Source organism: Athene cunicularia (assembly GCF_003259725.1).
Source record: "Athene cunicularia isolate RWA chromosome 1 unlocalized genomic scaffold, athCun1 chr1_part1, whole genome shotgun sequence".
Lineage (NCBI taxonomy): Eukaryota > Metazoa > Chordata > Aves > Strigiformes > Strigidae > Athene > Athene cunicularia.
Genome location: NW_020799091.1, coordinates 93,319,647 through 93,347,600, shown reverse-complemented (window position 1 = coordinate 93,347,600; position 27,954 = coordinate 93,319,647). Strand labels below are relative to the sequence as shown.

At 40.0% G+C, this 27,954-nt stretch overlaps 2 protein-coding genes across 2 annotated transcripts in view; one reads left to right on the top strand and one right to left on the bottom strand.

The window, feature by feature from the left end:
• Positions 1–2,531: 2,531 nt before the first annotated feature.
• Positions 2,532–6,983, top strand: GATD3A (glutamine amidotransferase like class 1 domain containing 3A). Its single transcript, XM_026857164.1, has 6 exons — positions 2,532–2,580; positions 3,349–3,462; positions 3,833–3,952; positions 4,782–4,874; positions 5,209–5,365; positions 5,982–6,983. The coding sequence occupies exons 2-6, from the start codon at positions 3,389–3,391 to the stop codon at positions 6,108–6,110; spliced, it is 573 nt and encodes a 190-aa protein (XP_026712965.1). The 5' UTR covers positions 2,532–2,580; positions 3,349–3,388; the 3' UTR covers positions 6,111–6,983.
• Positions 6,984–12,450: 5,467 nt separating this feature from the next.
• The window catches only part of LOC113486368 (butyrophilin-like protein 8), a 35,953-nt gene continuing 20,449 nt past the window's right edge, over positions 12,451–27,954 (bottom strand). The window contains exons 3-7 of the mRNA XM_026860182.1: positions 23,194–23,275; positions 22,770–22,822; positions 17,782–18,126; positions 16,602–16,637; positions 12,451–13,550 (exon numbers count right to left, since the gene is read on the bottom strand). Of these exons, the coding sequence (XP_026715983.1) occupies positions 13,447–13,550; positions 16,602–16,637; positions 17,782–18,126; positions 22,770–22,822; positions 23,194–23,201 (546 nt within the window). The 5' untranslated portion in view covers positions 23,202–23,275 and the 3' untranslated portion in view covers positions 12,451–13,446. The remainder of the gene's footprint in view (positions 13,551–16,601; positions 16,638–17,781; positions 18,127–22,769; positions 22,823–23,193; positions 23,276–27,954) is intronic.

Genomic DNA, 27,954 nt, shown 5'->3' with positions numbered 1-27,954 from the left:
TCTTATACACATCTGTGGGAGGGTTTGGCGTCGCACCGCGGAGAGACTCGGCCGGTGGCTGCGGCAGCTGGGAGGCCTTGGGAGAAGCTGAAACGGAGAAGATAAAGTTGTTTAGAATTGAGTCATTTGGAGCGAGCCAGACCAGGAGTGGGAGACGCGTAAAAGCTGGCCTCTCTATAGTTGTTACTGGCGAGTTGGCTGGAGTTGAACTTGAAACAATTTAGAGTGCAAGTGGGGCCGTACTGGCAGTGTACAGGTGTCATGGTGTAACCGGGCAGGCAGCTAAACACCCCCCAGCTGCTGCCTCATTTCCCCACCCCTCACCCCCCAGTGGGACGGGGGAGAGAATCGGGAGAAAAAAGTAAAAGTAATGAGTTGAGCTAGAGGCAATTTAATAGGATAGAAAAGGAAGGGAAAATAATAATGATAAAAGAATTAGAATATATAAAACAAGTGATGCACAATGCAGTTGATAAACCACTCACTGACTGATGCCCAGCCAGTTCCCGAGCAACAGTCCCCAGCCGGCTTTCTCCCCAGTTTATATACTGGGCATGATGTCCTGTGGTGTGGGATATCCCTCTGGCCAGCTGGGGTCAGCTGTGTCCCCTCCCTGCTTCTTGTGCACCCCCAACCTACTTGCTGGCAAGGCAGGATGAGAAGTTGGAAGAGTCCTTGACTTAGTGTAATCACTGCTCAGCAGCAATTAAAACATCAGTGTGTTACCAACATTATTCTCATCCTAAATCCAAAACACAGCACTGTACCAGCTACGGGAAGAAAATTAACTCTATCTCAGCCAAAACCAGGAGAACAGGAAAATTTTTTAACTGTTATGCCCTTCTACGCAAAGGAGGTAAAGCATGTTAAAGATGTAAAAGAAAATGAGATGGAGGACCTACAGGTTGCCAAAGGAAAATTTAGGCTATAGATGGCATCTCAAATGGGTATACAGTTTTGGAGCTCAATGATAGTCTTTGAAGCTCAGGTTTTGCATAGTCTTGACAGCATAAAATGTGAAGAAATAAGAAGGCATTATCTGCATGAAGAAATTTGTTTGGGTCAGAGTTGGCTCAGGAATGGGCAGAATGCTGGTCCAGATGTCTAAAAGGTAACTTACCAGGAATGCTGTCATTTCAGCAAATCACAGCTTTTTAAACAGAGAGTAGAAAACCAATGTTACTGTTGACATCAGTGACATAAATTTCTGACTATGGTAAAAGACAGATTTGTCACCAGGCAGGTACTGAAATAACAGAAGAGGATCGTGTTTTAGTACTTCGGTTTCAGTGAGTTTCAAAAACATTTAAAAATGTTCTGCTTACAGAAGATAACTTTAGCACAATGCTTCTATGTTTATTCAGACTAAATTAAAGGTAAAATAAAAAATTGGGAAGTAGAAGGCCTTTTTTAAATATCAGAGCAGCAAAACTGTAGTTAGGATTAACAATGGTCAAGAGAACATTCACGGATTTTACTAATTTGGTGAAGTGATGGTAGGATGCCATATCTGCAAGAGCAGAGGACTGGGTGTTGTGATCTGAAAGCCCCTTTGAGTCCAGTGTTTCTAACTAAGATAGTTTCAGTTGTGAGTTTCTGTTCATGTGTCTGTGATTAAAAACTTTCAAGCTTCTAAAAACTGAGATAAAACCAGGAGGGAAGAGCGTAAAGTTAATAAATGGATCATCTTTAACTGGATTTTTTCTTTCAAAACAACCAAAGAAGAAAAACCCACCGGAGTTCATTTAAATACTTTCAGGAACTGGATAATTCTTTGGATTTTTTTGGGTTTGTTTTGTTCTTATAATTAACTTTTTTCCCTGGGTTTTTAAAAAATGTTATTTCTCCTTTCTTCTACTTTGTGAAAGATTCTTTCCACCCACATAAGGATGATAGCTGATTGTGCTTTTTATTCTCCAGTGTGTATAAACAAACTGATAGTCTTTTTGCCATGGTGATAAGGCAAAGTATGGCTAATACTGCATAACTGTATAAAAAGTGATTTAGCTATTAATGTCTGAGGTGGATCCTCAGACAAAATACAGTAGTAGGTAAGATAGTTTATCTGAAGTGCCACCTCAAAGTGCACTTCTATTCCGCTTCTGTTTGGTGTGCATCTGGATGAGAAAATATTTCACATGGATACGGACACTTCATAAGTAGACATATGACACCCATTGTGTGCACAGTAAAAACATACCTAAGATATCATGTCACTTTATTAACTCTGAGGAAAAAATGCAAAAGCCAATAAATAAATATTAATTATTTCTGAGACCTGTCTGTAATGGGTAGCTATAAATAGTAAATGCCAGTTCTGCAATATGTCAGATGGCAGCACCAGTGCTAATAGCATGATGTTGACTGGCTTAGTAAGGAGCTTGTTGCTAAGTTGGTTTTTGGGTGCAGTGGAGGGAGGTTTGTTGTTTGGGTTGATTTTTTTTTTTTTTAATCTTACAAGGCTTGTGAAAGATCCTGTAGGAAGCTTTATATCACCTGAAACACGTTCCTGATTTTCTCACTTCAGGTCCTGTCTGGTTGTGGTGTTTACGATGGCACAGAAATCCATGAGGCCTCAGCGTAAGTTGCTTTAGGAAACTGTAGGCTCAAAAAAAGTCTCCTTTACAGCAATCTGCTGAACTCAGTTTTGCACCATCAAAATTGCCCTGAAAGACATATGATGAAGCTTCACATTTTTTTCATAGCATAGTTGGGAGCTCAGGCCATGTTTTTGCAGTACTTAGTGATTGTCCAAAGGTGCACCACAGTGCACATGATGCCAGGGCAGTGAGTTTGAGAGAGACTCTCTTTCCTTCAGAAACAGAATTTCTGAGTTCCAGAATCAATCTCAAGAGAGTCAAGTAAAGACTTCATTTCATAGTCACTTTGAGTTTCTGTTCCTGGGGCTAAATCTAACAGAATTAATTCTAATACTCAAGTTGAATTATTAACTTTCAGTTTTAATTGCTAAGAGAAGTTTCACCTAGACCTAGATTAAATGTACACATAGGTAAGTTAATCATGGGACTCTTCCATAACACCTGGGGACTTGCAATGAGAAAGGAAGTTTTTTATTGTTCCTGCTTATGGCATAATGCATAGGAGCACTGAACAAATAAATTTGTCTCTAACTTACCTGACCCTGCCACCAAACTGACTTTCTGTTCTGTGTTGCACATTGGTGTTACATAGAGGGATTTTGCTGCTATGTGCTCACTATGCTTTGGTAGGATATGTAGTTTTCCTCTTCTTTCAAAATCAGGTGGTAGAATATTTGTAGCAAGAATTAGGGGCCAGTTAAAGCCTCTGTTCTAAGGTTTTCAGCACATTTTATCTCTGTTTTTATAGCATACTGGTACACCTTAGTCGTGGGGGAGCTGAGGTTCAGATGTATGCTCCAGATGTTCCTCAGATGCATGTCATTGACCACAGTAAAGGGCAACCAGCTGAAGCTGAGTCGAGGTAAAGTCTGTGTTTAATGTGTTTCGCATGACTGCTGAGTCTCAGTCTCTTAGACATTCTTCAGACACAGTAGCCTGTAACTGCACTTGTTGCACTTTACTGACTGGCTTTAGTAGCTTTATGCTGGCTGGTATTTGATTGGAGAGAAAATTTAAATGAGTTTTCCGGACTTGATTGTATACAGTCTCTTAATGCCTGTGTTTTCCAGTAGTAGTATTTCAGAAGCATCAACAGCTTCAGTTACTGAGAACCACTGTTCTTCTTGCTTCCACCCTTCCTATCCCTCCTCTTCCTCTGCCAAAACTTTCTTTAAGCTCTTCTGTGTGCAAATGCTTAACTCATCTCTTTGTTTTATTTCTGGTTCTTCAAGGAACGTTTTAGTGGAATCTGCAAGGATTGCTCGTGGTAAAATTGCAAGCCTGGCTAAGCTTACTACAGCAGACCATGATGCTGTGATATTCCCTGGTGGATTTGGAGCTGCTAAAAATTTGTGAGTGGCAACTAAGCATTAGTTTATCATGACTAAGCATATTCATGTTCAAGTATTTATAATCAACAGATTCACATAATAAGATCGGGAAGCAATAAATGGCCTTATTTACTATGTATGTAACCACTACTAAATAAGGAAAACTCCTTTCAAAGTGTTGTGCTGTTCATGATGGTTTCCAGTCTTAATTTTTAGTGGCATTGTCTTGTTTTAAATTTTCCAAACTATATTGGTGAGAATTCTGGAGTTTAGATAATGCACAAGAAGTCCTTTTTCCCCCACCCTTGCGGTGACTCGTGAAGGGGAAGTGAAATTAAAACTTCAGTAGTTTTAGGTGTTCCTAGTGTTATTATTCTGTTTCTCTCTGTCTGCCTACCAAAAAGTCCCCTCTTGCATTAGAAACAAACAACAGCTAGTTTAAAAATTAAAAAAAGTTCAAAAAAAAATTGTTAGCCTTGTGGAATACTGATTTATCTTGTTGTTGACCTAGCATTTTGTTGGCTTTGAGAAACCTGAATGTTATTTCCCTTTTCTTCTATGTATTTTTCTTCTGTGAAAACATTGTTCCACTTCTTAGTAATCCTAGAAAGTTGATTTGATAATTCTTATTTCTAGATGTTTCTGTCAAGTAAAGGAACTTGGTGACATACCAAAGCCTTAAAAAGTAAGGCATTTTGGCTAAAGCATTGATGGTGAACTATAGGCATTTTAAGTATATGTAATAAGCTATTAAGTTTGTTATGACCCTTGAGAGCCAGTTTCAGAGCAGACAGGCATCTCTATTTGTAGATTAATAATGAGGTATGTATAAAGTTTCTTGTTGTGGCAGATCTACCTTTGCTGTTGATGGGAAAGATTGCAAGGTGAACAGAGAAGTTGAACGTGTCTTGAAAGACTTCCACAAAGCAGGCAAACCTATTGGGTATGTATGTTAGTTGGAGGGGCATTTGTTTGATAGTGTGTGCACGGAGACAAAGGATGTTTTGTGGAAATGTGCAGCTGTTATTATTGGAACTGGAAAAAGCGTCTTCTGTTTTGTATCAGTTGTAGCTTATTTTTTTAAGTGTGTTTTTCAAGATGTGTGTGTGTGTGTGTAGGTGTTTGTCAAAGGAGAGGCTAAGAAAATGGTGAGTGGAATTTGCCTTGTGATGTCTTTGAGATTTGTAAGACCATGTCCATTTGAATCTTTTCAATTATAACCAATTTTTTGAAAGTGTGCCATTGTAGAATTGCTCTTACAGTTCTTTTTGTTGCAGTCTTTGCTGCATTTCACCAGTGTTGGCAGCAAAGGTTCTCTCTGGTGCTGAAGTAACTGTGGGCCACGAAGAAGAGGAAGGTGGCAAGTGGCCTTATGCTGGGACTGCAGGAGCTATTAAAGAACTGGGAGGAAAGCACTGTGTGAAAGAAGTAACTATATCCTTTCCTGTTGATTTCCGTGTTGAGAGACAATTTAGTAATGTGTCAGTATAGTAGCAAATACATGCAGGATCTATGCTTTTCCACTTACAGTTTAGTGAGAATGTACAGTGTATCATGCATGGCATGTAATACAGTGGATGATTAGAAACATTGTCTTCTGTACTGTGAAGTTAGAAGCCATTCTCGGTCATTGCCATAGAACTCCCTTGGAGACAGTAATGCAGTAAATGCTGAGTGAATTTGCACGTAAAATTGGCATTAGTTGCAATTGGTCAGTTCTCTGAGATTTTTTTTTCTTTTTGTGAAGTCTAATGCTGTAATTAAACTGTACTCAGAGACATGTTATTATGGTAAGTAAATTTTTTAAGTTTTTCTTGTGTTTCTGAGTATTCCCAGAGATGGCTCTCGCAGTGTTTGTATTTCTGGCAAAAATAGCTTCTAGTATCTTGGATTATAGGTTGCAGCTGTCTTTACAGCTGGACGGTATAATATATTCGGAGGTGTTTTCTTATAGGATAGTGAAATTGTGAGGTTTTGTCAATGGTGGTTTATTTTGCAGACAACATCTGCAAGTGAGACATAGGTTGTGTTTTCCTTAACTCCCTCCTACGAAGCTCATGTGGATACAAAAAACAAGGTTGTGACTACCCCAGCATTTATGTGTGAAACAGAATTACATAATATCTTCGATGGCATTGGGGCCATGGTAAAGAATGTGCTAAAATTAACTGGCAAATAAAAAACCAAAAACCAAAACCCAAATTGTTAAATGTAGGATGTAGTATCAAATATAATATGGATCAATGGAAACATTTTTACCTGTGTGTCGTATTCACACTCCAGTAAACGCTGATATGAAGCTGATTTGATTCCCAGCTGCAGGGTTTTAAATGCCCTTTCTGAGAGGGCCTGCAGAAGAGCTTACAGAGTGCAAGCAGTCTGACCTGAGATAGGATTTTCTTGAGCTTTTTCAGTTGCGGAGAGCTATGCAGACATCTTCTGAAACCAGTCCTTGCAGTGCACCAGTGTCAAATCATTTCTAGGGGGGCAAAAAGAGACTAAAGGTCCTTTCAGAAGCTGAAGGCAGATGTGTTGTAGGGATAGCAGGTGCAGTGGTGCTGTACCTAGTGGACGAAGAATGGGAGCAAAGAGGAATTAATGTGTAGTTCAAGGTTTATGTGCTCAGGCCTGTATCTCTGAATTAAAAGCCAGGATGAGCTGTCGAGGAAATAGACATCTTCCACATCTTAATTTAGCTTGGTATTAATTAAAATATTAAAATTTTGGTTCTGCATTTCAAAGAATCCTGTTTTCACAAATATCAGTCAGCAGCAGGATACATCTTAACTGTCAGAACAGTAGCACTTTGAAAGATTCATTCATTGGCCATTATAGCTGAAAAGGTCTTGAAATGGAGAAAATCTTTGCTGATGTGACGCACAATTTTTAAGGATAATATCCATGTTAAAGTAGTTGCATGACTAGCAGCGGATGGAAAAAACAATCTCAGATTATCCTTACTTTCCCTGCCTTAGGGTAATAAAGCTTTCTCCAAAGAAATACTGAATGTCTGAAATAATGATGTATAAATAAACTAATTTCTGCCTTTTAAGTCATCCTTGTCCCTTCACTTTTGTTTGACAGATGTCTCTCATAAGTTACACTACTTGACATATTCTAGCAGTTTTTTTGCTTTTTGGTTCTCTTCATATCTGAGACATTTTTTCCATATAGAATCCATCAGAATCTCCTTCCCCTCTTCCATGTTATTTGTCAAGTTTTATTCTGCAGGAAGCAACATTTCTCAAATTAAACAAAATGACACCACTTACCTTGTATTAAAGTTCTTTTTACATGACAGACATGCTGAAGGGAACATGTATTTTTAAGGGAGAATTGTATGTTTCATAAATGAAATCTACAAATCTTAGGTTGGGTTGGAGTGTGGTAAATACTGTCTGTGGCTGAAGACTTGCTAGGGATGTGGAATTAATTTTTTTTAATTGGGGGTAGCAAAGGGGAGGAATGAAACTTGAATATGAGTGGGTGAGCATGCTCATCTTGCTCAGTCAGTGTTCAGGGAGTAACATGGTTTTGCTTCTGGAGCCTCTTAGTAGGTGATATTTTTTTTTTTGTCACTAAAAATCATATTAGGATTTAGAAGATCTGAATTTGTATTTCAAAGAGGGCACTGTTTTCTTGGAGGATTTCATAGGGATCTCTTGTGCAGGTCACGAACTCTGGTGTGGGTACACAGAAATAATACACAGAAACTAAGTTATCGTGGTAGCAGGCATCATTCATAAAGTGGATTTTGAACATATTCTGAAACTTTTTTCTCATGCATCAAATTCTTCAGGAAATTTTCAGTATTATGTTGGTAAGAAAGAGAATTTCAAATACTGTCACTGTGTAATTCACTGCAAATAAAGCCTTTCTTCCATGAGCTTTTCTTGTACCTAAGTGGATGTTTTTCATATCAATTTTATATGCAGTTGTTCAGCAGATTATGGGAGGTCATTATTCATATAAAATGTAGTGACATTTTAAAAGTCTGTCTTTCCTACATCTGCAGGAATTTAAAAAAAATAATTTGTAACATAAGAAAGTATCACTAAACAGCTGGTATTGAAATCCCTGGAGCAGAGGGAGAACAGCTGCTGCCTGTGTTAACGGTACCTTCCTCTGCTATTAGAGTGATCTGAATTGAGCTCAGCTCTTCCTGTCGGGGACTGTGAGTTAAATCTTTCCATTAGCTCCCCTCACTGCAGCAGGCTGTGTGTATGTATTTAGAGTTTCTCATATCTACAGTTCCTATTAGGTGCAGCTGTGGTGGCATAAAGCTTTCTTAGATTCTGCATCTTAGATTCAGGTGTCCTCAGCAAAAAGATTATTTTTTGAAGAAATTGCTATTATCTTGCAGCAACCAGATGTTGCAAGTTGGTTGGTAGACCATCCAGATGTTGCCTCTTTTCACAGTCCTCTGACATTCTTTCTTGAATCCAGATACCCATATAATAAAGACCACTAATAATCTGTGTTCCTTTCTAAGCAGATGCAGTGGTGGTCGTGTGGATCCCTGACCTGGCGACTTCCCAGTTGGATTATCACAGTAGCACATGCTTAGAATCAAGTATGCAAATTAAAAAGCTCCCTAATTTGACATGACATCTCATCTGCTAAATAACAGCAGTACTCTGAAATGATGGTCTCAATATCAGAGACTGTTTGAGGGCTAGGGCTGTGAGTTGTAACAAGAGTAACTAAGGAACCAGCTCCTCCTCAGTGCCTGAAACGTTTTTCAGGGTAGTTACAAAAGGAAGCAAGCTACCCATATGGTGTTGTCAGTGCTGGAAGCTTGGGCATTTAGTGGGGATATGCACTGAGGAAATCAAAGACAAAATTTTATTTTCAGATATAATCACATTTTGGAGCATCTTTTTACCTTTTTTTCCATCATTCAGAGAACTTTTTAAGAGAGAAGGAATCATGCACCAGAATTGTCTTTCATTTTCTTAATTCTAATTTCGCAGTAATGTGCTGGGTACAAACCTTTGCTACACACAGTTTAAAATATTTTTTTTATTGATAAAAGATCTTTTAACTTTGGTGGAAGATGTAAGATTGTCATCTTGGCTTTTGGACAGTGTAAATTTGGAGGGAAGTTCCATGTGTGTTTAGAGATTAATAGAGACATTTATCTGCCAAGCTGGGTTTTTCCTTTCCTTCCATAGGGCTGTTTGGAACTGCTGAGGGGTTTGCTAGTTTCAGCCAAGTGGATGGAAGTTTGTGATTGATGTGTTTTATTAAACGCTATCAGAAATAAGAAGTTAAAGAGTGTGTATTCTTCAAGCCTCCGCAAGGAGGCATGCAATATCTGGCTTATGGATCCTGCTGTTTTTAATCTTCAGAAAGTATTTAAGAACTTTATCCTGCTGAGGAAGTGGTAATAAATGCCCCTCATGCTTCTGTTGGTTTTCTAGTGATGTGATGGGGTTAACTTGTGGGGTGTGGGGAGGAGTTGTTACCTCAGTTGTGTTTCTGCCTGCCTCATTTTGCCCTCGTTAATGCTTACACACAAAAAACATTTCACAGAACATTTCTCTGCAGATTGTTGCAGTGTTCACAAATTTGACAGCGGTGCTTTTTTCTTCTGAAAGCAGAAATGAGAGTTAGGGATTGAAATGCATTTTTCATTTTTACCTTTCAGTTTGTGGCTACAACAGACATGTTTAGGGTGAATAAAACATCAGCAGGGGCCACTTTGTGAGCAATATTCTGTACAGGTTTTCATTTACCCAGACACAATATTGTAGCTGTTGTTTTCTGTGTGACATTTTTTATGGTGACATTTTGGGCACATAGAGGGAATCAAATAAATACTGCTTCCTAATGGTTTAACAAAAATAAATAGGAAATCCAATTCCATTGCAGTGGATGCATTTGTCCCACTGTCTTGTTAAGACTCATTTCTTCAACATGGTAACTTCTTATTGCAACACGGTAACTTCTTACTTATTCCTCAGAAAGTATAATAACAAATATACTTGCATTAAGCTCTAAAGTCTTCCCGTGATATAATTATCACAAAAATGAGGACAAGTGTAGTATAAAGTAGTAAAAGTACACAGTGGGGAGGCTTTTTTGTTGGTGGGCTTTTTGGGTTTAGTCTTTGTTTTGTTTGGGGTTTTTTTAAATAATAATAATGTTATTACAGCCAAGGTGACATAAAACTAAGGTTTGTAGGGAGAGACTTTTATCAGGCCAAGAAATATTCCTAGCAGGAAACACAGTGTTTCTTGAAGGATCTGTGCGTTCGTAAGCTTGCAGTATCTTATATGTGTGTGTATACATACATACTATTTTTTCACAGTGGGAGCTTAGATAGTTCTCCATCTGCAAATAATTGTCTGTATTCCAGGGCTCGAATCTTTTGTTTGAACTTCCCCTTCCTTTGACTTGCAGCAGCTGAGGGGAAGCTTGCTTGTTGTGTGGGTCAGCCTTAGCCCTCAGAAGAATTAAGGAACTGATACTTGGTTAATCTTTTCAAAGGTGATTTCAGTAGTGGTCAGAATCTCTGTGGAAAGAGATAGAGAGAGGAAGAGAAGAGACTAAACTGGGACAATCCCAGAAGTTGAAACAGAAATTGCAGTATTACCAATAGCAACATGATTTTGTGCTGTATATTTAAAAATGATCACCTTCCACGCTTATTTTCCATATTTTTCAGTACCCTTTGTTCAGCTGCTGAGTGTCACGCTATGTGAATGACTTCCCTCAGGCTTAACTGAAATAAAGGTGAAAATTCTGCATCAAATTACATTCATTTCTTGCTGATGATTGATATGGGCCATTTCTCCCACATCATATGTAACTGGAAGGAGCTCAGCAGAAAGCATTAACCAGTTAAACTGGCCTCAGTGTAAACTTAGATAAACATCAAGATGAACAAACACTTTTTTCTCTTACTGGTGTCACTGTCAAACATGAAAAAATGAACTCACTTTTACAGTCATTCTTTTGCAAGAATAATGCACATGAATCTCTTAAGAATTTCTGTAATGTAGCAGATTATCAGCCTATGCTCTTGACATATGAAACATGAAGATGTGGGACACCAAGTACTACAAGTGAGAGAAGTGGAGATTCCTCCTCCTCCTTATATCTGAATTTTACTGTGCTGCTTAGTTTTCAAAGCTATCCCTCTTGTTCGCAGTGAAACTCTGGAGAACACAAGAAGTATGCGCTGCTCATGTTCTGCACGTGGAGTGAACTTTAAGACATATGCTTGCCGTGTCATCACCCAGGCAAGGGAGAACAAATCAAGGTCTGCTAGTCATTCAAACCTTCCCTTGCAGTCTCCCAGGAAAACAGAATGGTGGTTGTATATTACTACTGGGAATGGCATTAACTACAGCTCTGGGAAAATATAATGAATAGGCATGTTTAAATATCCCAAGTGCTGCTGCAAATCTGAGTCATAAAAAAATAGGGTTGTAAGCAACATTTAGAGGTCATCCAGTCTTCTTCCCCCCCATCCTTCATTCCTCTTACTTTTATCTGCTCATGTGCTTACTGTGATTCATGACAAATTTACACAGGCAGGGAGAATCACTTCTGAGGGTGAAAGAGTCAGACAACTCGAAGGCACCAGCCAGCACAGTGCCTGCTCTTAGATGTACAATTGGGCTGTCCTTTCCCACAGCAGTGAGGCTCTGTTCTAGCCCTGCATGCCCACATAAAGATATTTAAGTATTCATTTGTTCGCCCAAGTAATTTTTGCATCTCTGTAGTCACACAGCTTCCACTTGTGAGTAGGGGTGCTCATGCTGTTCATGTGCTTTGACACCTTTTTGAAAGTGGAGGGCTGCTTAAGTGGCTACTAGATTTTTAGAATTCATATGGTCGCTGAGTCAAGGCCAAGCAGGTCAGACTTTTGGGACCGACAGACCTGTACCTTTTGGACTTTCTGTTTGAACAGGTAGCCTAGCTAACTGGAATACAAATAAAGAACTCTTAGAGACCAAGCAATTGCTCTCATCATTTTTTTAAAAAGTTTTTAATCAAATTTTTTTTTGAGAAATACAGGCAATCTGAGAAACATTTGGAGGGTAGGACACAAAAAGACAATCACAGTATGTACAATTCTTATTTTCAGATCTTTCTGTGAAGTGGGACCCCAGCTGTTACACTAAGCTGCTCTGTACCCAGGGTAGCCTCAGTACCAACTGAGCTTCACTGCAGCAGCAGCAGCACAGGCTGCATGTGGGATTTTGTCTCTTTACCTCACCATGGGGAAAGGGCCCTTTGTTAAGAAAGTAAAAAGTAACTATCTCCTTTACCTCAATGGATACCATTTAAGCTCTATTTTATTCCGTTCCCTTCCTTGCAAAAACAATCCTGTCTTTCCTTTGGAAAGAGGGTGGAACTGTTCAAAATTACTTTATGTGAGTCGTTATGAGTCACATCCCTCTGCTTGAGGGCTTAGCCAGGAGTGCATTGCAGTCACTGATGTTCACCAGCCCGAGTGAGTAGTTCTCCAGACGCTTCTTGGTTCTGTAATAGGGCTGTTTCACTTTCTTGATATCATTGGTATACAGGATCCTTTCAATCTTAGTTTTACACACGTCTATGCTATCTGAATTGAACATTTCCAGAACTAAACCGTTTTAATTTGCATAGGTATCAGTTACAATTATTCTGACCAGTTTTTAATTCTTTTTTCCACCAAAGGTACCATTTTTAAAGAAGTAACATTTTCACAGTAAAAATTTCTTATCGCACAGGTCTAGCTTAAGAATACAGCTTTTCCACGATGATCACATTTACCCTGCTGTGTTTCATGACAAAAAGGGAAAATACTGAATTCAGCCTTCTAAAGCTTTTGGCTTATTTAGAAGTGGATTTTGTAGTAATATATCACTTCCTTCCTCTATGTTGATGTTTTATGAACTTCCGTCATCTTTCTTGGTCAGCTTCACCCTTCTGCTGAGGAAATGCTACATTTCTTGTGGAAGAGAATTTGTTACTGATAGCCCATGACACTTAAGAGTAAAAATAGAAGCTAAAGTTCCACAGGCTCAAGTTTCACAAGGTTTCCATCCTTACATTTCACAAAATGCGGACATCTTCCTACTTCCAGTTTTTATCTGACACAGAAGGTAATTACCCCTTCTACTCCTTTCAATTCCATTGAAGGGCAGCAGATGATATCTTAGGCAAAAGATCTCACTAGGGTCAATTACAATGTGACCTTGTAGTTTTGTGAGTCTTTTATCCTGTCACAAAAGCAAAACTACAAAATCCAAAATAAAATGTTCATACTGGCAGCACTAAAACTAAGCTCCAAGAAACAAATGAAGGAGCAGACTTGCCACCTCTGAGTTTTGCTGCCTTTGGTTTTGTGGAACACCAAAATGCAGGACTTAAACACCTAGTGCTACATCTGACTTCAGCTATCGGTATTTCTTTCATGTGGCTCTGGAACAGTCGTCAGGCTAACCCTACAGAGCTGTTCTGCCCAGCGAGGTCCTCTGGTGAGGAGAACTTCTCAATGAGAAGGTTGACTTCCCCAGTTACAAGTGCCAAACCCCCAGTGTGACAAGGAGGTGGAAAGAGAGGGGAAGCATAGCCAGATTTGGCACATCAGCTGGGCTTCTGGAGGAAATCTGACTGTGTCCTGAAAAAAAGAGAAAGTTTGCATATAACTGGTGGCTTGACAAGAAGTGTATTTGAAGTTTGTGTGATGTATTTTACATGAATGCATTGATGGATGATGGTTTATAGATTTTGGCTCATTTTCAAAATTTCCCTTTTTGTGTGTCTGTGTACCATCCAGAAAAAATAGTTTTGAGGTTCTATGACAGATCATTTTTTCTCCTTCGTAGAAAAGGCACAGACACTGAGCCACAATGAATACAACTTCCATTTCTGGATGACTGAGAATACTTGTTTAAAATTATGGCAGAACAACAACTAATAGAATATAAAATACAATATCATTCTACCTATTCAGGGCCTGAGGTAGGCTTTGTGATCACCATTCTGGATGTAGTACACAAGTAAAAAAAAAAAAAAAAAAAAAAAGAAATCTTTCCTATAAATGTTTAGGTCTAAGTCCTTCTCTGGGAAGATCAGGCTGTATATTGTTTTCTATACCAATTCTTAAGCTGTTCCTATTGCTGTGGTATCAGCTTTCAGTATGATGCTGCAGTTAACTTACCAGTAGTAGGGGTACTTCCTCCTCCTCTTCCTAGAAGGAGTATGTAGTATTATCATGTAAAGAGCAAGTAAATATCGGGCAGTCCTCAGTAGTGCTTTGAAATAAATGTAGGATTATAGCAAGTCTCCTGGCCTCTGTGACCTCTTCCAGGCCTAGGCACTTCTCATTTTTCCCAGAAAAAATTTAAAACAAGTTTTGACTGACCCAGAAGGAGTCTTGCAAGAAACCCATAGTGGCAGTAAAATTAGGCTCTTTAAAATAATTAGGAAAAATATTAAATGCAGCAAATAAACAGAAAGTTAAGAAGCAGAAGTTAAACAGATCAAAGCTGTTTCTATTTTATACAAAAATAATAAATATCTGCTGATCTGGCTATGGTAACTGTGAAGTATGAGAGCTATTTCTGCACAGAGTGCCTTTGTTCTCAGCAGCTCACTTAGCTTTTCTAAGTCCCTTCCAAAATAACAACTAATACAAACCAGATTATTTTCCTCCCTTTCTTAAGAAATTGCTGAAAAGTTTAAAAAATGGGAGCTGTGGCTGATGATTTTATTTAGAAGAAGTTGACAATGGGAAATATTTTTTTTCCTTTTTGCAAAAAATTATGTCTCTAAAGTTAGGCTTTTGTTCTTTCCCCAAGCCCCCCAAAATCCAGAAGTACAAGAACCTTCAGGTGTCTAAAATGTGTGAATCAGTTTGTTTATCTGTAGCAAAACTGGTACTGCTGCTTGTCCCAGTCACTTTTTTTTTTTTTTCCCCCAATATAAATACCTTTTCATGGTAAGAAATAGTTTATATTAAGGAAAAGTTGTCAAAGTTTTTGGCTGAGTCAAACGTATATACAACTATCTCCTTTAAATACAGCCTACTTGCCTTTTGGTTTTGAGAAACTTCTACTGCTACTGAATTAAAAAGTTTGACCCTTAATAACTTCTTATTTCTTGTGGAAACTAACAGCTAGAGATACTCTAGCTCCTGTTCTGTTTGCTTTTATAAAGTTATAATGTGGTACTGTCACTGAACGCATGTGATACCATCTTGAATTTAACTTCATATTTTTTAAAGACAAGGCTTTAAGCTTTGCTAGTGGAGCTGTCTTAGGTCTAAAAAGGATATTTCTTGTAATTTTTCAAGCTGTTGATTGCTTATGAAGTACAGAGCTGATTTTTTACTGTGTGGTCACAAGATAAAACACTGGAACATTGCCTTAGTTTCTCTTTGAATTTACTGCTGTTTAATCTGGCTGTAATGTTGTATTGTGGCTGAATTTAACATGTAATATAATTACGTGTTAATTGTAATATAATTATATTTATTATATAATAACTGTAATATAATTATGTAATGGATTATATCATTTGGCTACACTGAATAAAATGCAAATTGAAGCTATTGATTTTTATATGACAAAATGCTACATGTTTGATACCAATTTAAGATTTTGTAGCACTAGTAAGAATAATTTGGCTTACAAGCAGGATTTTTATGGGAGAAATTACTGACAATGGCATGTCAGAGCAGGACAGCCCTTCTGTATTGCAGTCGCTCCAGAAGTGTTTACAAATGACCCTAATGTAATTCTCTGTAATTATTAAACTTAGACATTAGCATTTGCACTATACTTTAGAATTGCCTTTGGATGAGGTCTACTTTAATTATCTCACAAGAGCTTATGTTGAGTCATTACTCAGGTATTTTTAGAATATTTATTATCTTATTTACCCAAAAGGACCCCCTCAGATCTCTTGTTCTCGTAGTTCATTCATACCAAGGTAATTTATAAAGGTCTTAACTTCCAGAACCAAATGGCTTCCTGTGGCAATTGAGGCACAGACTCTCCACTGAAGTGCAGAAGGAAAGACCCTTTATTATAACAATAGTACATACTTATACTGTGGTTAAAGCTCTTACTTCATAATTAGCAAATCAGCAATTAAACAGCTATCAACCTTTTCTCCTGTCAGCATAAGACCACTCTAACACGTGCTGTGCAGACCAATCCCCTTCTTGTTCACGCGCTGTTCACGCGGCGGCAACTTCTCACAGTTTAGTACTTTCCCACAGTTCAGTGTTGCAACTGTCTGTTGTTTTTCCCTGCCACCTTGTCACAACTCAGCAGTTTCTTATCTATCTTCCAAGGCCTGTTTTTCATCAAAGCCTAGTTGCTTCTCAGAGGCTGTGCGAAGCTGACAGGCCGATGTCTCCCACAGCTTCCATGTTACTTGTTTTTTACTGATTTTTATGATGCCCATAATGATGAGTAGCTTTATGGACTAGTAACCACTGACACTTCAGTATTTTTCTTTCTGCAGCCTAGGTCAGTCTTAGTGGTGGAGATATTTTTCCCTGTCTGGAACAGCTATGTTTTGCTAGGTTTATTAAGAGAGATCAAGCACCATAAGTCTATTGGACTTTCTCTCTTCAACACATTTTACCAATTTTGCTAATTCAAATTAAACTACTGTATGATCACTTAGACACATAGCAGGTTAAGGAGTATTGCCTTACCAGAAGGGGAAGGTGCCTCCTCAGTGCCAGGTGGAGCTAGAAAAAAAAAACAAACCAAAGTCATTTGTTTCATCTGAGGGTTAGTGTTTTTTTCTGAGAAAGGATACATTTGTCAGGCAAATTGACAGCTTAAATATGATCACAGAATTAAATGAGAGTAAAAGGCACCTTACTGCTCCCCAAAATTAGATGACGAAAACATTTTGATTTGTATATTTCAAAACCTGGGTTTTTTTTTAAAATTGCAAAATATCTCAAATTTGAAATTTTCTGAACAAAAGTATTTTGCTTTACATTTAAAAACATTTTTTCTCTTTAAAATTATATGCATTATAACAAAGATATTAAAGGGTTTATATTACTTGAAAACAAAATTTTTCTATTTTAAGCAGAATTAAATGTGTGTGGTTGACCATCATTAAAGCTTCCAGCTGATTTATTCAAGCAAGACACCTTAAAAAACTTGATTTGTTTTAATGTGTAATCCCCTCTTTTTAATTTGCTTTTTCAGTTGGTCAGCTGGTCAAACCCAGTGTCCCGTAATTCTGCTGGCCATGCTTGTAGGTAGTTCAAACATGCTAGCTCAGTTGTTTGACATTATTCAATCATGTGTCATGGTCTCACTCATTTTCCTAAGGAAGAAAAATATCATTGTTGTTGTATGTGTCCAGCCTTTCCACCAGATCCAGATCTTCCAGCTGCAAGGGAAAAGATAATTAGCAACTGCCTCTCTTTCATCTGAAAGGGTATATGGCCTGGACTTTGGATCCAATTGCCAGAGATTAAACTAATCCTTCTTCACAGACCCAAATGCAAACAATGAAATAAACTCTTCCATTCCTCTGGGACAACGTGGATCTAGGACAGTACAAGCCCATAAATAACCAAAAGCTTAGAAGTCGCAGAGACCTCATTATTCATTAATGTCTCCTGCAAAGGGAGAGGGAGGCAGTGGGTGGCTCGCCTTCAGGAGTCCTGCTGCTTCTGTGGATATGTTGTGCTGAAGCTTAACAAAGATGCGGGTTTTTTTTCCTTCTCACTTCCAAGAAAAGCAAGGAACACAGTGAAACTGAGTGAAGATTTGCTTTAAAAATGGAAGTCATGCCAGTCAATGGCCATATATGGCTTGTCAACAAGAAATGCTGCCCTCAATTCCCTCCGAACTAAGAATAAATCTTACCTGATACAATGAGTTTAATTGTAGATTTCTGTGTTTCATTGGGATGATCCCCAGTCTGTTTGTAGATGCAATTATATACAGCTGCGTCCAGTAATTGGACATTGGAGAGCTTTAAGGAAAAGTTGCCATGCTTCATCTGGTCAAAAAAAAGACTAGTTCTGCCATGGTAATGCTTGTCCTGCAATGCCAGTGAATCCTGCCCATTGTGGAAAAAGTGCACTAAGGCATAGTCTATCTGCCAGTAGAGCTTCGAATGGGAAAGGATCAGCTCCCCAGGAGAGGTGATGGTGCAAGGCAAGATGACAGTTTCTCCAACAAATGCATGGCATGTTGTATCTGGTTGACCTGGAAGAAAAAACAGACAACTTTTTCAGTGCACAGCAGAGATAGGGACACCAGCTTTCCTATAATTTGGCTTCATTGCATCACTGTTGCCTCTCTTCCTCCCCTTTCTTCTGCCGATGTCCTCCTGCTCCCAGCCAGGCAGGAGGCAGTATGTGCTAGGCCAGGACTGAGGGCCATGTATGCCCAGTGCCCAGCCAGCTGTGCAGCAGGACAGATGTTGGTGCCTGCAAGTTGCCTTCACTTTGTCAGTATGGGTGCTGCTTGAACTTGTCTCCTTAGCAGATGATTTTTCTCCCAGCTGCTGGGGATCTTAGTCTTTGAGATCAAGTGTCTGATTTAATTTTAATTGATTGGTCAGTTCACAAAAGGAAAAGGGGATGCAAGGAAGTGAAGATGGGCAGACATGATGAAGCAAGTTTTGGTTTTGTACGAATTCTGGCTGAAAAATAAGAAGCCTGAAAAGGGTGTTGTATCAGCAAGATAAATGTCCTGGATAAGTTTGATCTTCCCCAACTCCTATTGCTCACCTATCCGATCATGACTCCATTTGTAAATAATGTGCTAGAGGCCCCTGTCTCCCTTCCCATGTGACGTCTTGCAGAGCATCTGACAAAACAGGGTTTTTTTCTGCAGGTCTCTCTTGGTGCACCTGTCCCGTGGCCTCTCGTACTCTTTGGTATAGTTATTCTCTCAGTACCCCAGAAAGAAGGTCTGTCATTCCCACTTCAGGTAAATAGCTTTTCCAAGGCCCCAGGGAGACAGGTACTTTGTACGGGTGGCCGTGACATTGGGTAGAGATGTTCCAACCTTACTAGCCTATTCCAGCTCAATGTAAGAACCAGGTGAGGGTAACCTGCGGGTGAACAAATAGGCAGACAGGCAAGGCAGGAAGCCAGGTGCATCTCACTTACACACACGGTTCATTTAATAACTTTGATGCTAATTATTTTTATAAATTCTTTCAAGTTAACTGAAAGTATACTAAAACTTGCACAAGTGAGGGAGTCTGCCACTGTCACATAGGGCAACTCTTACTGGACTGGTTTTATATTTTCTAGGGGAAGACTGGGTTACAGAATAAGGTTTCTGTGTGTTTATAAAGTGTAGGCAACTAAGTGTTTCCAGCACAAAATGAGGGCTTTATATAATACTTTGACCAAAGTATTTGGTCTGTTTCATAAAATGATTTTAAAAATTAAAATGCAGATTAATTAATTTGGATGGAAAACTCATCCCCAGCAGGGAGCAGAGTAAAGCAGCATGAAACTGTGATTGTGCCAAGAAGAAAAGCTAAAATTCACTCTGAAACAACTCAATCTGTTTTCATGGCCAAAGTTCTGTGAAACATCAGGCTAAATGAAGAAATAAATGTTTTTGGTTGCAGTGTGGTCATTGTGTTCTAGGCCTGCACCAGCTCTGCATATATTGGGCTAAAACCAAAGGGAGCCCAAGTTCTCCCTTGACAGCGCTCAACTTACTACATGCTTGGGCCTCTGTTTCCATATTAATCAGTGTCTGTTTTGAAGCTTGTTTGGTGTCACGTGTGTCCATCCAGACAGACATAAAAGCAGAACAAAAAGTATAATTCAGAAAGCTAAATGGCAGAGCCAAGTAAATGTCTTCAGTTATAACTCTATCACCAAATATCTGCTTCCCTTTAGTTTTCAGATATTTCAGCTGAAAATCCCAGTCCACTTTTGCCCAACAATGTAAACTTAGCTGAAAAAAACACATACCCCCAGTGCTCTTTCTGGTTATTGGTGGAAGGAGACTCCCCTTACTGGGTGGAGAGCTCAACCTTCTTCAGACTGTATCAGTTGCTGTCCAGGTTTTGCTTCTCAAGGGGAAGCCAAATTAAACAGTATCCAAAGAAGAATCTTATTTAAACAAAGATCTGCCTCCACTGTACTGTACCCTTACTGCCACAGCACATATGACCTACACTCTCCAAGGAGACTGGTGCAGCCCTGCAATTAGTGACATACCCAGGCAGGGCCATTAGCTGGACCCAGCACACCTGGAAGGACCACTGCCAGGTGCTGAAGGGCAAGGAGGGGAGGGAGAAGCCCGAGATCTCTCCCTGAGCTGTTTGTACCTGGGGAATCAAGTGAGGCTGTGCTCAGCAGAGTCCTTCTGAAGAAAGGTTGCGTCTGAAAGTGGACTGTGGTTATGGCTGATCGTGGTTAGCCAACCACAATGGTGAGGTGAGTGTGTCTGAGGCTGCTGCAGGTGTTTTGTAAGCCCTGGAAGATGTAATCCTCCAGAAGCGCTTTCTGGTGGGAAGAGTCCTGTCCACAGGATGCCATTAGGAGAGAGAGTGCTTGCAATGTATGTTGCACATGGATGAAGAAAAGATAATCCTGAAATCAGTGGAACTTGTAGTTCTATTTAGGAAAATGGATGATCAGCATTTGCTTAATGAGCAAAAGAGGGAGGAATAGTGTTCATCCTATCTCCTGATTGCAGTCACTTCTAAATTTGACATTGGTTTTAGAAGTGCATCTATCTGCTTTTTGGTTCTATTCTTTTTCTGAAGATGGACAATGGTACCCAGCATACCTGAGCCTAGCATAACCATTTCTTTCCTGCATGATACCATGATCAAAGCTTGTAACAATTGTCATGACTTTATAAATGCCCAGTGGGCTCAGCCCACCCTGTCCTATGCTGCTTTCAGCTGGTGAAACCAGGTCAGCAGGAGGCAAAAAAAAAGGAAGCACTGCTGAAGTTGCCTGAGACAAGAACAGGTGTCTGAAATCTGGCTGTAATGAGTTATTTAACAGAGCCTACAGCTTCGTGAAGTCTTTTGTGGATGGGAAGAACAGACTTCCAGATACAAGTCAAGTGCCCTTATGTAAGCTAGTCTTGAGGAGGAGAGTAAAGTCATGCTGAAGACTGGTTAAGCTTCTCATGGAGGCTATTGATGTACTAGGAGGTGTGAAAGCAGAGACCTTCCTGGTCAGGACAGTGAAGCAGCCAGTTTGTGAGTTGTGGTGACAGTGGCAGCCGCTGCTGGAGCATGCGAAGCAGGGCAAGTAGCACTCATCTGCTCTATCAGGTAAGCTTTGCACGTGGAAGGTGCGGTTCTCTACCTCAGAAATAATGTGTTTTGGCACACAGCTTTCATATGCAAATGTAAGATTCAAATATAAAGTGAAATGAGTGTATTTTGTGGGGTTTTTTAAATTGTGTATTTTAAATATTGCCCAAATCTTTAAGTCTATCAAAGCGAAGTTGAGTGTGCTAATTTAACCAATCTGTAAGATTCCTGTAATGAGAAAACACTGCTGCTTCAGTATCCAAAGTGTAGTGTAGGGAAGGTCATAAAGACTGGGATTTGTGTGTGTGTGTGTGTCTGCTGAAGATGATCTAGGGTAATCATCTTTTGTTTATTAATTCTATATTGCTTGTACCAGAAGAATCTGGGATGCCGGTAGGCAGTCTAAAGTTAATGCTTTGTGGAAACAGGCCTGAAATTGGAAAGTTCTTGAGCATCTCTAAAGTTCACTCTGGTGACATTAAAGCAGTTCTGACAGTAGTTTAATATTGGAAGTTAAGCAGAAAAATGTTTCAGCGTTAGAAACGAGGCAACAGGGGATTTCTTTTTATGCGCTCAAACAGAAATACGTTATCCTGACAAGGTAGTGTTGTGTGATTCCTTACAGGCTCATGTCTCACCTACACACAGAAGTATTTTGGGGAGGGCAGGTGGCGGTTTGGAATCCCAGTTGCTTGTTCAGAAACACTGAACATGAATTCCCTTGGTGGGGGTGAGTGTGTGTGTGTGTGAAATGGTAGTTACTTAGGTGACTGCATACTTGTAGGTGTGCTCAGATACCAAAAGAGCCCATCTTGAGTAGTAATGGACTTTTCACACTGCTCTGTGTAGACATACAAAAGTTTTCCCTGAAAATGTCAGTTGTGCTTTCAGAAGAGGGAGGGAGACTACTGCCTGATGAAGTGTAACCCCCTGAACCACTTAGTAAATGTGAGGTGCTTCTGGGTAAACAGAAGAGTCTTGATCACACACAGAGGTCTTAATATTGCTGAATTTAGGCCTCAGATATGGAAATTACAGGGAGTTGCCCCTGTAGCTGGTAGAAAACTCCCTCACCAACACACACTAGTATCTCTTTCATAGGGAAGATCATATCTAAACTAGATAATATCAGAGACCCAACTCTGCTAGAACTTGGAAGAGCATGTACAAAGAGTGAAGGAGAGACTGCTGCTGGGCTCAAGTCCTTTCACTTACCTGGTTATGCCTGTGGCAAACTTAGCAACTTAATGAGCTTGAATACAAAAGTAGATGTAAGGCAGTCAGGGGTTGTAAAGGATGAGATTCCAAGTCATCCTTAACATTATGGAAATGGCAGGGTGTTTTTAAGGATGTGGGCAAGATAAACTTTATAGGTGAAGTTTTGTGGGGCCTGAAATACCTTAACCTTGAAACCACTTCTTTTAGAGGTAGAGGTTTATCTGAGGGTTGTTACCTGTATTTGAAAACCTTGGACTGTGATGAAATATATTCAAAGTGAAGGATGTATTTGTTTTGTTTTACTCCAAGGTTCTCAGTTTGCAATTTGTGTATTCACACATAAATATTTCCACAAACTCCTAGATGTGTATTATAGTATATTTACCTCTGGGTAGAGACGCAAACAATAAGCAGGCAACCATCCAGAGAGCGGTCTCCCTAGTAAAGTGAGAGAGAGAAATGCCAAACGCTTTGTTAAAGTGCTAGAGCAGAGATCAAAGACCTTTTCTCTAGCATAATTTATGCTCTGTTTCCCAAATCTCTCTTCTGTGAAGTTTGGACACAAAGCTGAATGGGTTAGAAACCCTGTCTTGTTTTGTTCTCTAGTCTTGTTGTGGCTTGTAATGAGATGGGGCTTCAGTCACAAACACCAGATCCATACTTCCCACTTGCACTCTCATGTGGCCAAAGTTAATTGCATATACATAGTCATAGTTTGCTCTTGAGATTATTTTCTATTGGCAATTAAATTAAATTCCCTCTGCCCCCAAACTTCAGCTGCTTTGCAGCACAAGAAAAGCACAGCTTACCATTTCATTTCTGTGCCTTCGCAGCCCTTAAGGAATCCTTCCCTGTTGCGAGCCTTGCCAGATGCTCCAGCTGCTTTTGTCTCTGCAAAAGCAAAAGAGTGAAAGGCTCCTAATTTTTGTTGCCATAAGCATTTCTCCAGAAGGGGATAGATTATTTACTAGTACTTCATTTGCTGTGGTTCAATCTGTTTTCTTTCACTCTGTGTATATAATACAGAGAGTGTATACAACAGTGTGTATTTATGCTCTAAATATGCTCTTATAATGCACAGAGTGTATTTATTTTCATGTGTAGGATGGATGTGAGTCACAAGCCATGCACTGACTAGCCCTGAGCTCTCAACCCAATGAAGGGATTCTTGTTCTATAGCCAGCTGAGATCAAAGAAAGTGGTAAAACCTAATGGGTATCATATTTATCAAGAGATACAGACACCATCCCTCAGACTACCAGATACCACCCAAGCTGCATATCTACCAACAAAATATAAGCCTGCTTCTGAGGTGGCTGTTAAATCAGGTACTTTCTCAAAGAGGAAAAAAAAAAGGGTGGAGGGGGGAAGAATGTGGGGTTTGGGCTTCCTCCCCCCATCCTCATAGCATCTCATAGCTTAATGAGTAAAAATATCTGAGTGATTGTTCCCCTGCAGTGGGGAGGAATCTCTCCAAAGGTAATGCTGATGGTGGAACTAGTGGTTTAGCCAAGGTCCTCTTCCCACTGAGTCAGCTCTGTCTGGGGAAAGTGCTGGTGCTGTTCTTCTGCTTATTGTTCCTGGTGCAATGGTGCCTCCTGGGGTGAGTAAGACCTGGGAGCTGCATTTCTGTGTTTCTCCCCTTCTCCTTGTGGCCAGGCCCTGGTTATGTTTCATTTACCAATCCCTTTCTGATACTCAGTGCAAGCCATCTGCCATCTTTGGCTGCTTTGACATTAAAACGAGTGTGTCCTGAATGTTGACAAACAATCCTGTATTGATGAACTTCTTCTGTGGTCACCTCCCTCCCCATTGTAATAGCTATTGTTTTAAGCAAGGGTATAAATTTATGCGAAGTGAATTTATTTCATATGTTTTTTGCCTTTCTGCCTGCCTTTTGTAAATGAAACCGAGGCACTGATGACCACTCTTAGGTGTCTGACTAGTTCTCCATGGTGCACCACAGAGTTTATCCTCCCTCTCAGCTTTGTACAGATGTTTCACTCCACACAACACTGCTCTGTAAAAATACCAGGAGCAAACATATCCTGTGCTCTGGTCTGGCACTGGGGCAAGAGCGAGATGGATCTGGAGGGACCAGGACTCCACACCAATGTGCTGTTAGGCAGCAGCAAGGTCTCTCGTCAGGCTGAAGGAGGGCAACATAGCAGCTGGTGTTCTGCAGTGGTACTGTGGCCTTGCCCACTCTCTCTGTAGGTAAAAGAGGTCCTTATGATATCTCCCTACACAGAAAGAACAGATTTGGTAGGTGTGGGTGTGGCCAGCTAACAGGTTTGTGCAAAGGTGTAATAACAGCAGACAGGAATGACCCAAAAGTCAGAGCTCCTAGAAATGATGTAATTCTTCTGAAGAGTCAATCACTTTCTAACAGTTTTGATTCTGACTCAAGAGCCACATGAAGGTGGTTGTTCCAGCCCAGCTGGTGGTTTGTGCCTCTGGCTTTGGCTGGCTTACTCCTACAGAGTCCCTGTGGGGTTTCTGGTTCTCACAAATGTCTGTACAAAAGGCTTGGACTGAGGGGGAAGTGGGATCAGACCTGAAATACCAAATTACATCCAAATTTCATGTGAATGTTGAGCTGTCTTGCCATCCACGTGCTTTTGTTACTTCCCTACTGAAGTTTAAGCTTGTTCATAAAGAAGGAGCAAGGCAGGTCTTGTTTTAGGAAGCACTGTCTAACAGCAGAGATGCTTCAGACTAGTCTAGGTGGAGCACTTGGCTCTTAATTTAACAATCCAGTGCTTTTTAGTTGAAATTACATTTCTTTCTAGGTTGAGCTGACTCTACTTGGTACAGAAACGTTTATGCTAAGCTTCCAGAAGGATTGTTCTTGGTACACTGAAGGGGAGATCTGTTTCTGTCTGTGCAGTTCAGCTGGTGTAAGATGTTTCAGTCACCACATGGATCAGCATTTGAAATAATTAGTTTCTGCTTGATAGTTCACATCTTTTTTTCCCCCCTTATTTTTAAGTGCTAGCTTAAATGAAATGGAAGCTTTTAAAATTAACATTTTTTTTTAATTTATTTTTAATTTTTTTTCAAATTCAAAAGTTGATCCATTTACTCTTCATTTTAATCTGTCAAGTTATTTAGGATTTATTTTTTGCAGATTAAAACAGTTGAGTAAGGCTTTGCAATGAAGAATCACTTCCTGAAGAATTAAGATACTAGTAACTTTTTAAATGCACTAACCTATCTGAAATAACTAAGGCATGTGACATAATTAAAGTGTATGGTTAAATTGAAAACCTTTGAACTTCTTGGCAACATCTCTGTCATCCAACTTTTGTGTTGTGTGTGTGAGGCTATTTATTGAACATGTTAGCTCAGCCTGTAATAAAATTAATCAAGTAGGCAAGTAACGGAATGTTCCAGTGCCTGTAGAATAGAAGGACTTTTGTGTCCTCAAGTAAGTTAAATCAAGTTGTCCCTTTCTAATGCAGGAGGGATATGGGTGAGAAAGGGTCTAAACGCTATTGTTGAAGGAGCACTAAAACTCCTTAAAATAAGAAAATGGTATTTTTCCATAAGTGTTCTGTTAACCCTGGAAGTAGTGTTGCTGTGGTATGTTAAGGACATTCCCCTGTGAACAGCTCTGCTGATCAGGACATCTGGGGCAGCAGGAGGGGAAAATGCTGTGAGTGGAGATACAATTTATGAGCCAGGGGCCCATGTTGTGTGCAGATTTTCTTTTGTTGTTGTTTTGTGTTGGTTTTTGTCCTATTGCCATGAACCTTGCTCTGAATTTTGTGGGCAGCTGTTTGATCATCAGGAATGACACAGCTGGAATGTGACCTACCTGTGATCATACAGTGGGCCGCAGTTCTGGTGACTGCACAGCCAGGTTATGGTACCAGAAAAAACAGCTGCTTTCAGTGATCACTGACTTGTAGCCATGGTGCAGCTGTATACTTTCACTGCAAAGAAGGATCAGTTTGGGATCTAGAACAGAAAGGACCTGGGAATTGAAAATCTAGAAGAGGATTGTGAGAGGCTGTTATGAGACGATGGTCTGAAGTAGGGTGCTGGCCAGGGTAGAGGGAGATGCTGAGCTGGAACCCTTTTGACACAGAGGAGGTACCTCTGAGCGGTGACCAAGTGTGACACTCATTTAAAAGTCATTGTGAGCTAAGTGGATATGACAATTTGGATGTTATTTTGAAGAGATTGATTTGCTTGCCAGCTCTTCCACTTCATTTGCCAATCTCCAGTACTGGCGAAGTAATATAAGTAATCCAGTTGAGCACTGAATGGATGGTGATACAAGTTGGAACAGGCACCAGCTGGAGAAGACACCAGTAATTCTTAAAGGATTAGCCAGAATCACCTAGCAGATGAATGAAGGTCACTGCCAAGAAGGAAACTGCTTGTCAGGCACCTGGCAAAACTTTGTACCTTAGTCACCAATAATTTCAAGTTCTTCCCACCCACCCCTATATGCCTTTGGCTTTTGAGAACAGATTTATGCAAGCCAACTGTTACTGATGCTTGTAGGAGAACAGAGGACCTTCCTCTGTATCTACATGAAATCCTGAGAGCACGCTGTGCAGAGAAGTGTTGCCTTACTATTCCTTATCCATATCAAGGCAATTTTCTGTCACTTTTTAAAATGTTGTCTACTCATGAAACCGTGCAGTTCTTTTACCTTTAGATAAAAGCTAATAGGTAGTAGATGAGTGAGCTTACAAGTGGAAATTACCGTCTGGCTTCTGAGAGAAAGTTCTTATGATGCAACAATCTGTACCGAAACTGGGTGATTACTTCTGATATTATCTGAAAGCAACCCGTAAACAAAATGAGGCAGCATTTAGAAACCTGTCCTATAATTAGTTCAAGGAAAGATATTTAAGAGATCTCAGTGAGGGACATCCTGGAATGTGTCTAGAAATGACAGTGGCTTTCTCTTTTAGCATTTTAGATTTTGAAATAACGCTAATTTGAAAGCAATTTTCTGGGGATTTGTGAGCAGTGGCAGGTAGTGGTTATGTAGCTAACTGCTGTGTGATTCACCCTGTCAGCTCAAGGCAGTGGAAAGAAGTGCCCTTTGCCTCCCGAGGCGCTGTCTGGAGCTTCAGGCTGCAAAATGTGCTGTGGTGTCAACTGAGTCTTGGAGTGTGGGATCCTTATCTTCAGGTGCACTGTAGCAAACTTCATGCATTTGTGAGGGTGGCTGGTCTGGTTTTTGTGTGTGTTTGTTTTGGCAGTTTATAGCTGTTTAAAACTCTCTGAACTTGTCCTTATCTGCTCTGTGCTTGGGTGTGGTGTACTCTGTCCATACTCCCTCTCTTCCCTGCCTGTGCTCCAGTCACACCACCTACGCTGCGGAGGTGGGTGGTGGGTGGAGTGCTGGCTTTGGGCTTCCTTATGTTTCCCCATGCTGCTGGAACTTCCCATTGCGTATTTAAGGCTTATCATGGGTCACAGTCAGGCCCTGTGGACTGAAGGATTGTTACCAAATGCATATCTAATCTGAAAAGTTACTCCTTTTCAGGGATAATGAATAAATGGGTGATGGTGCCTGGCTTGCTCCCAGTGGAAAACTGTACCTC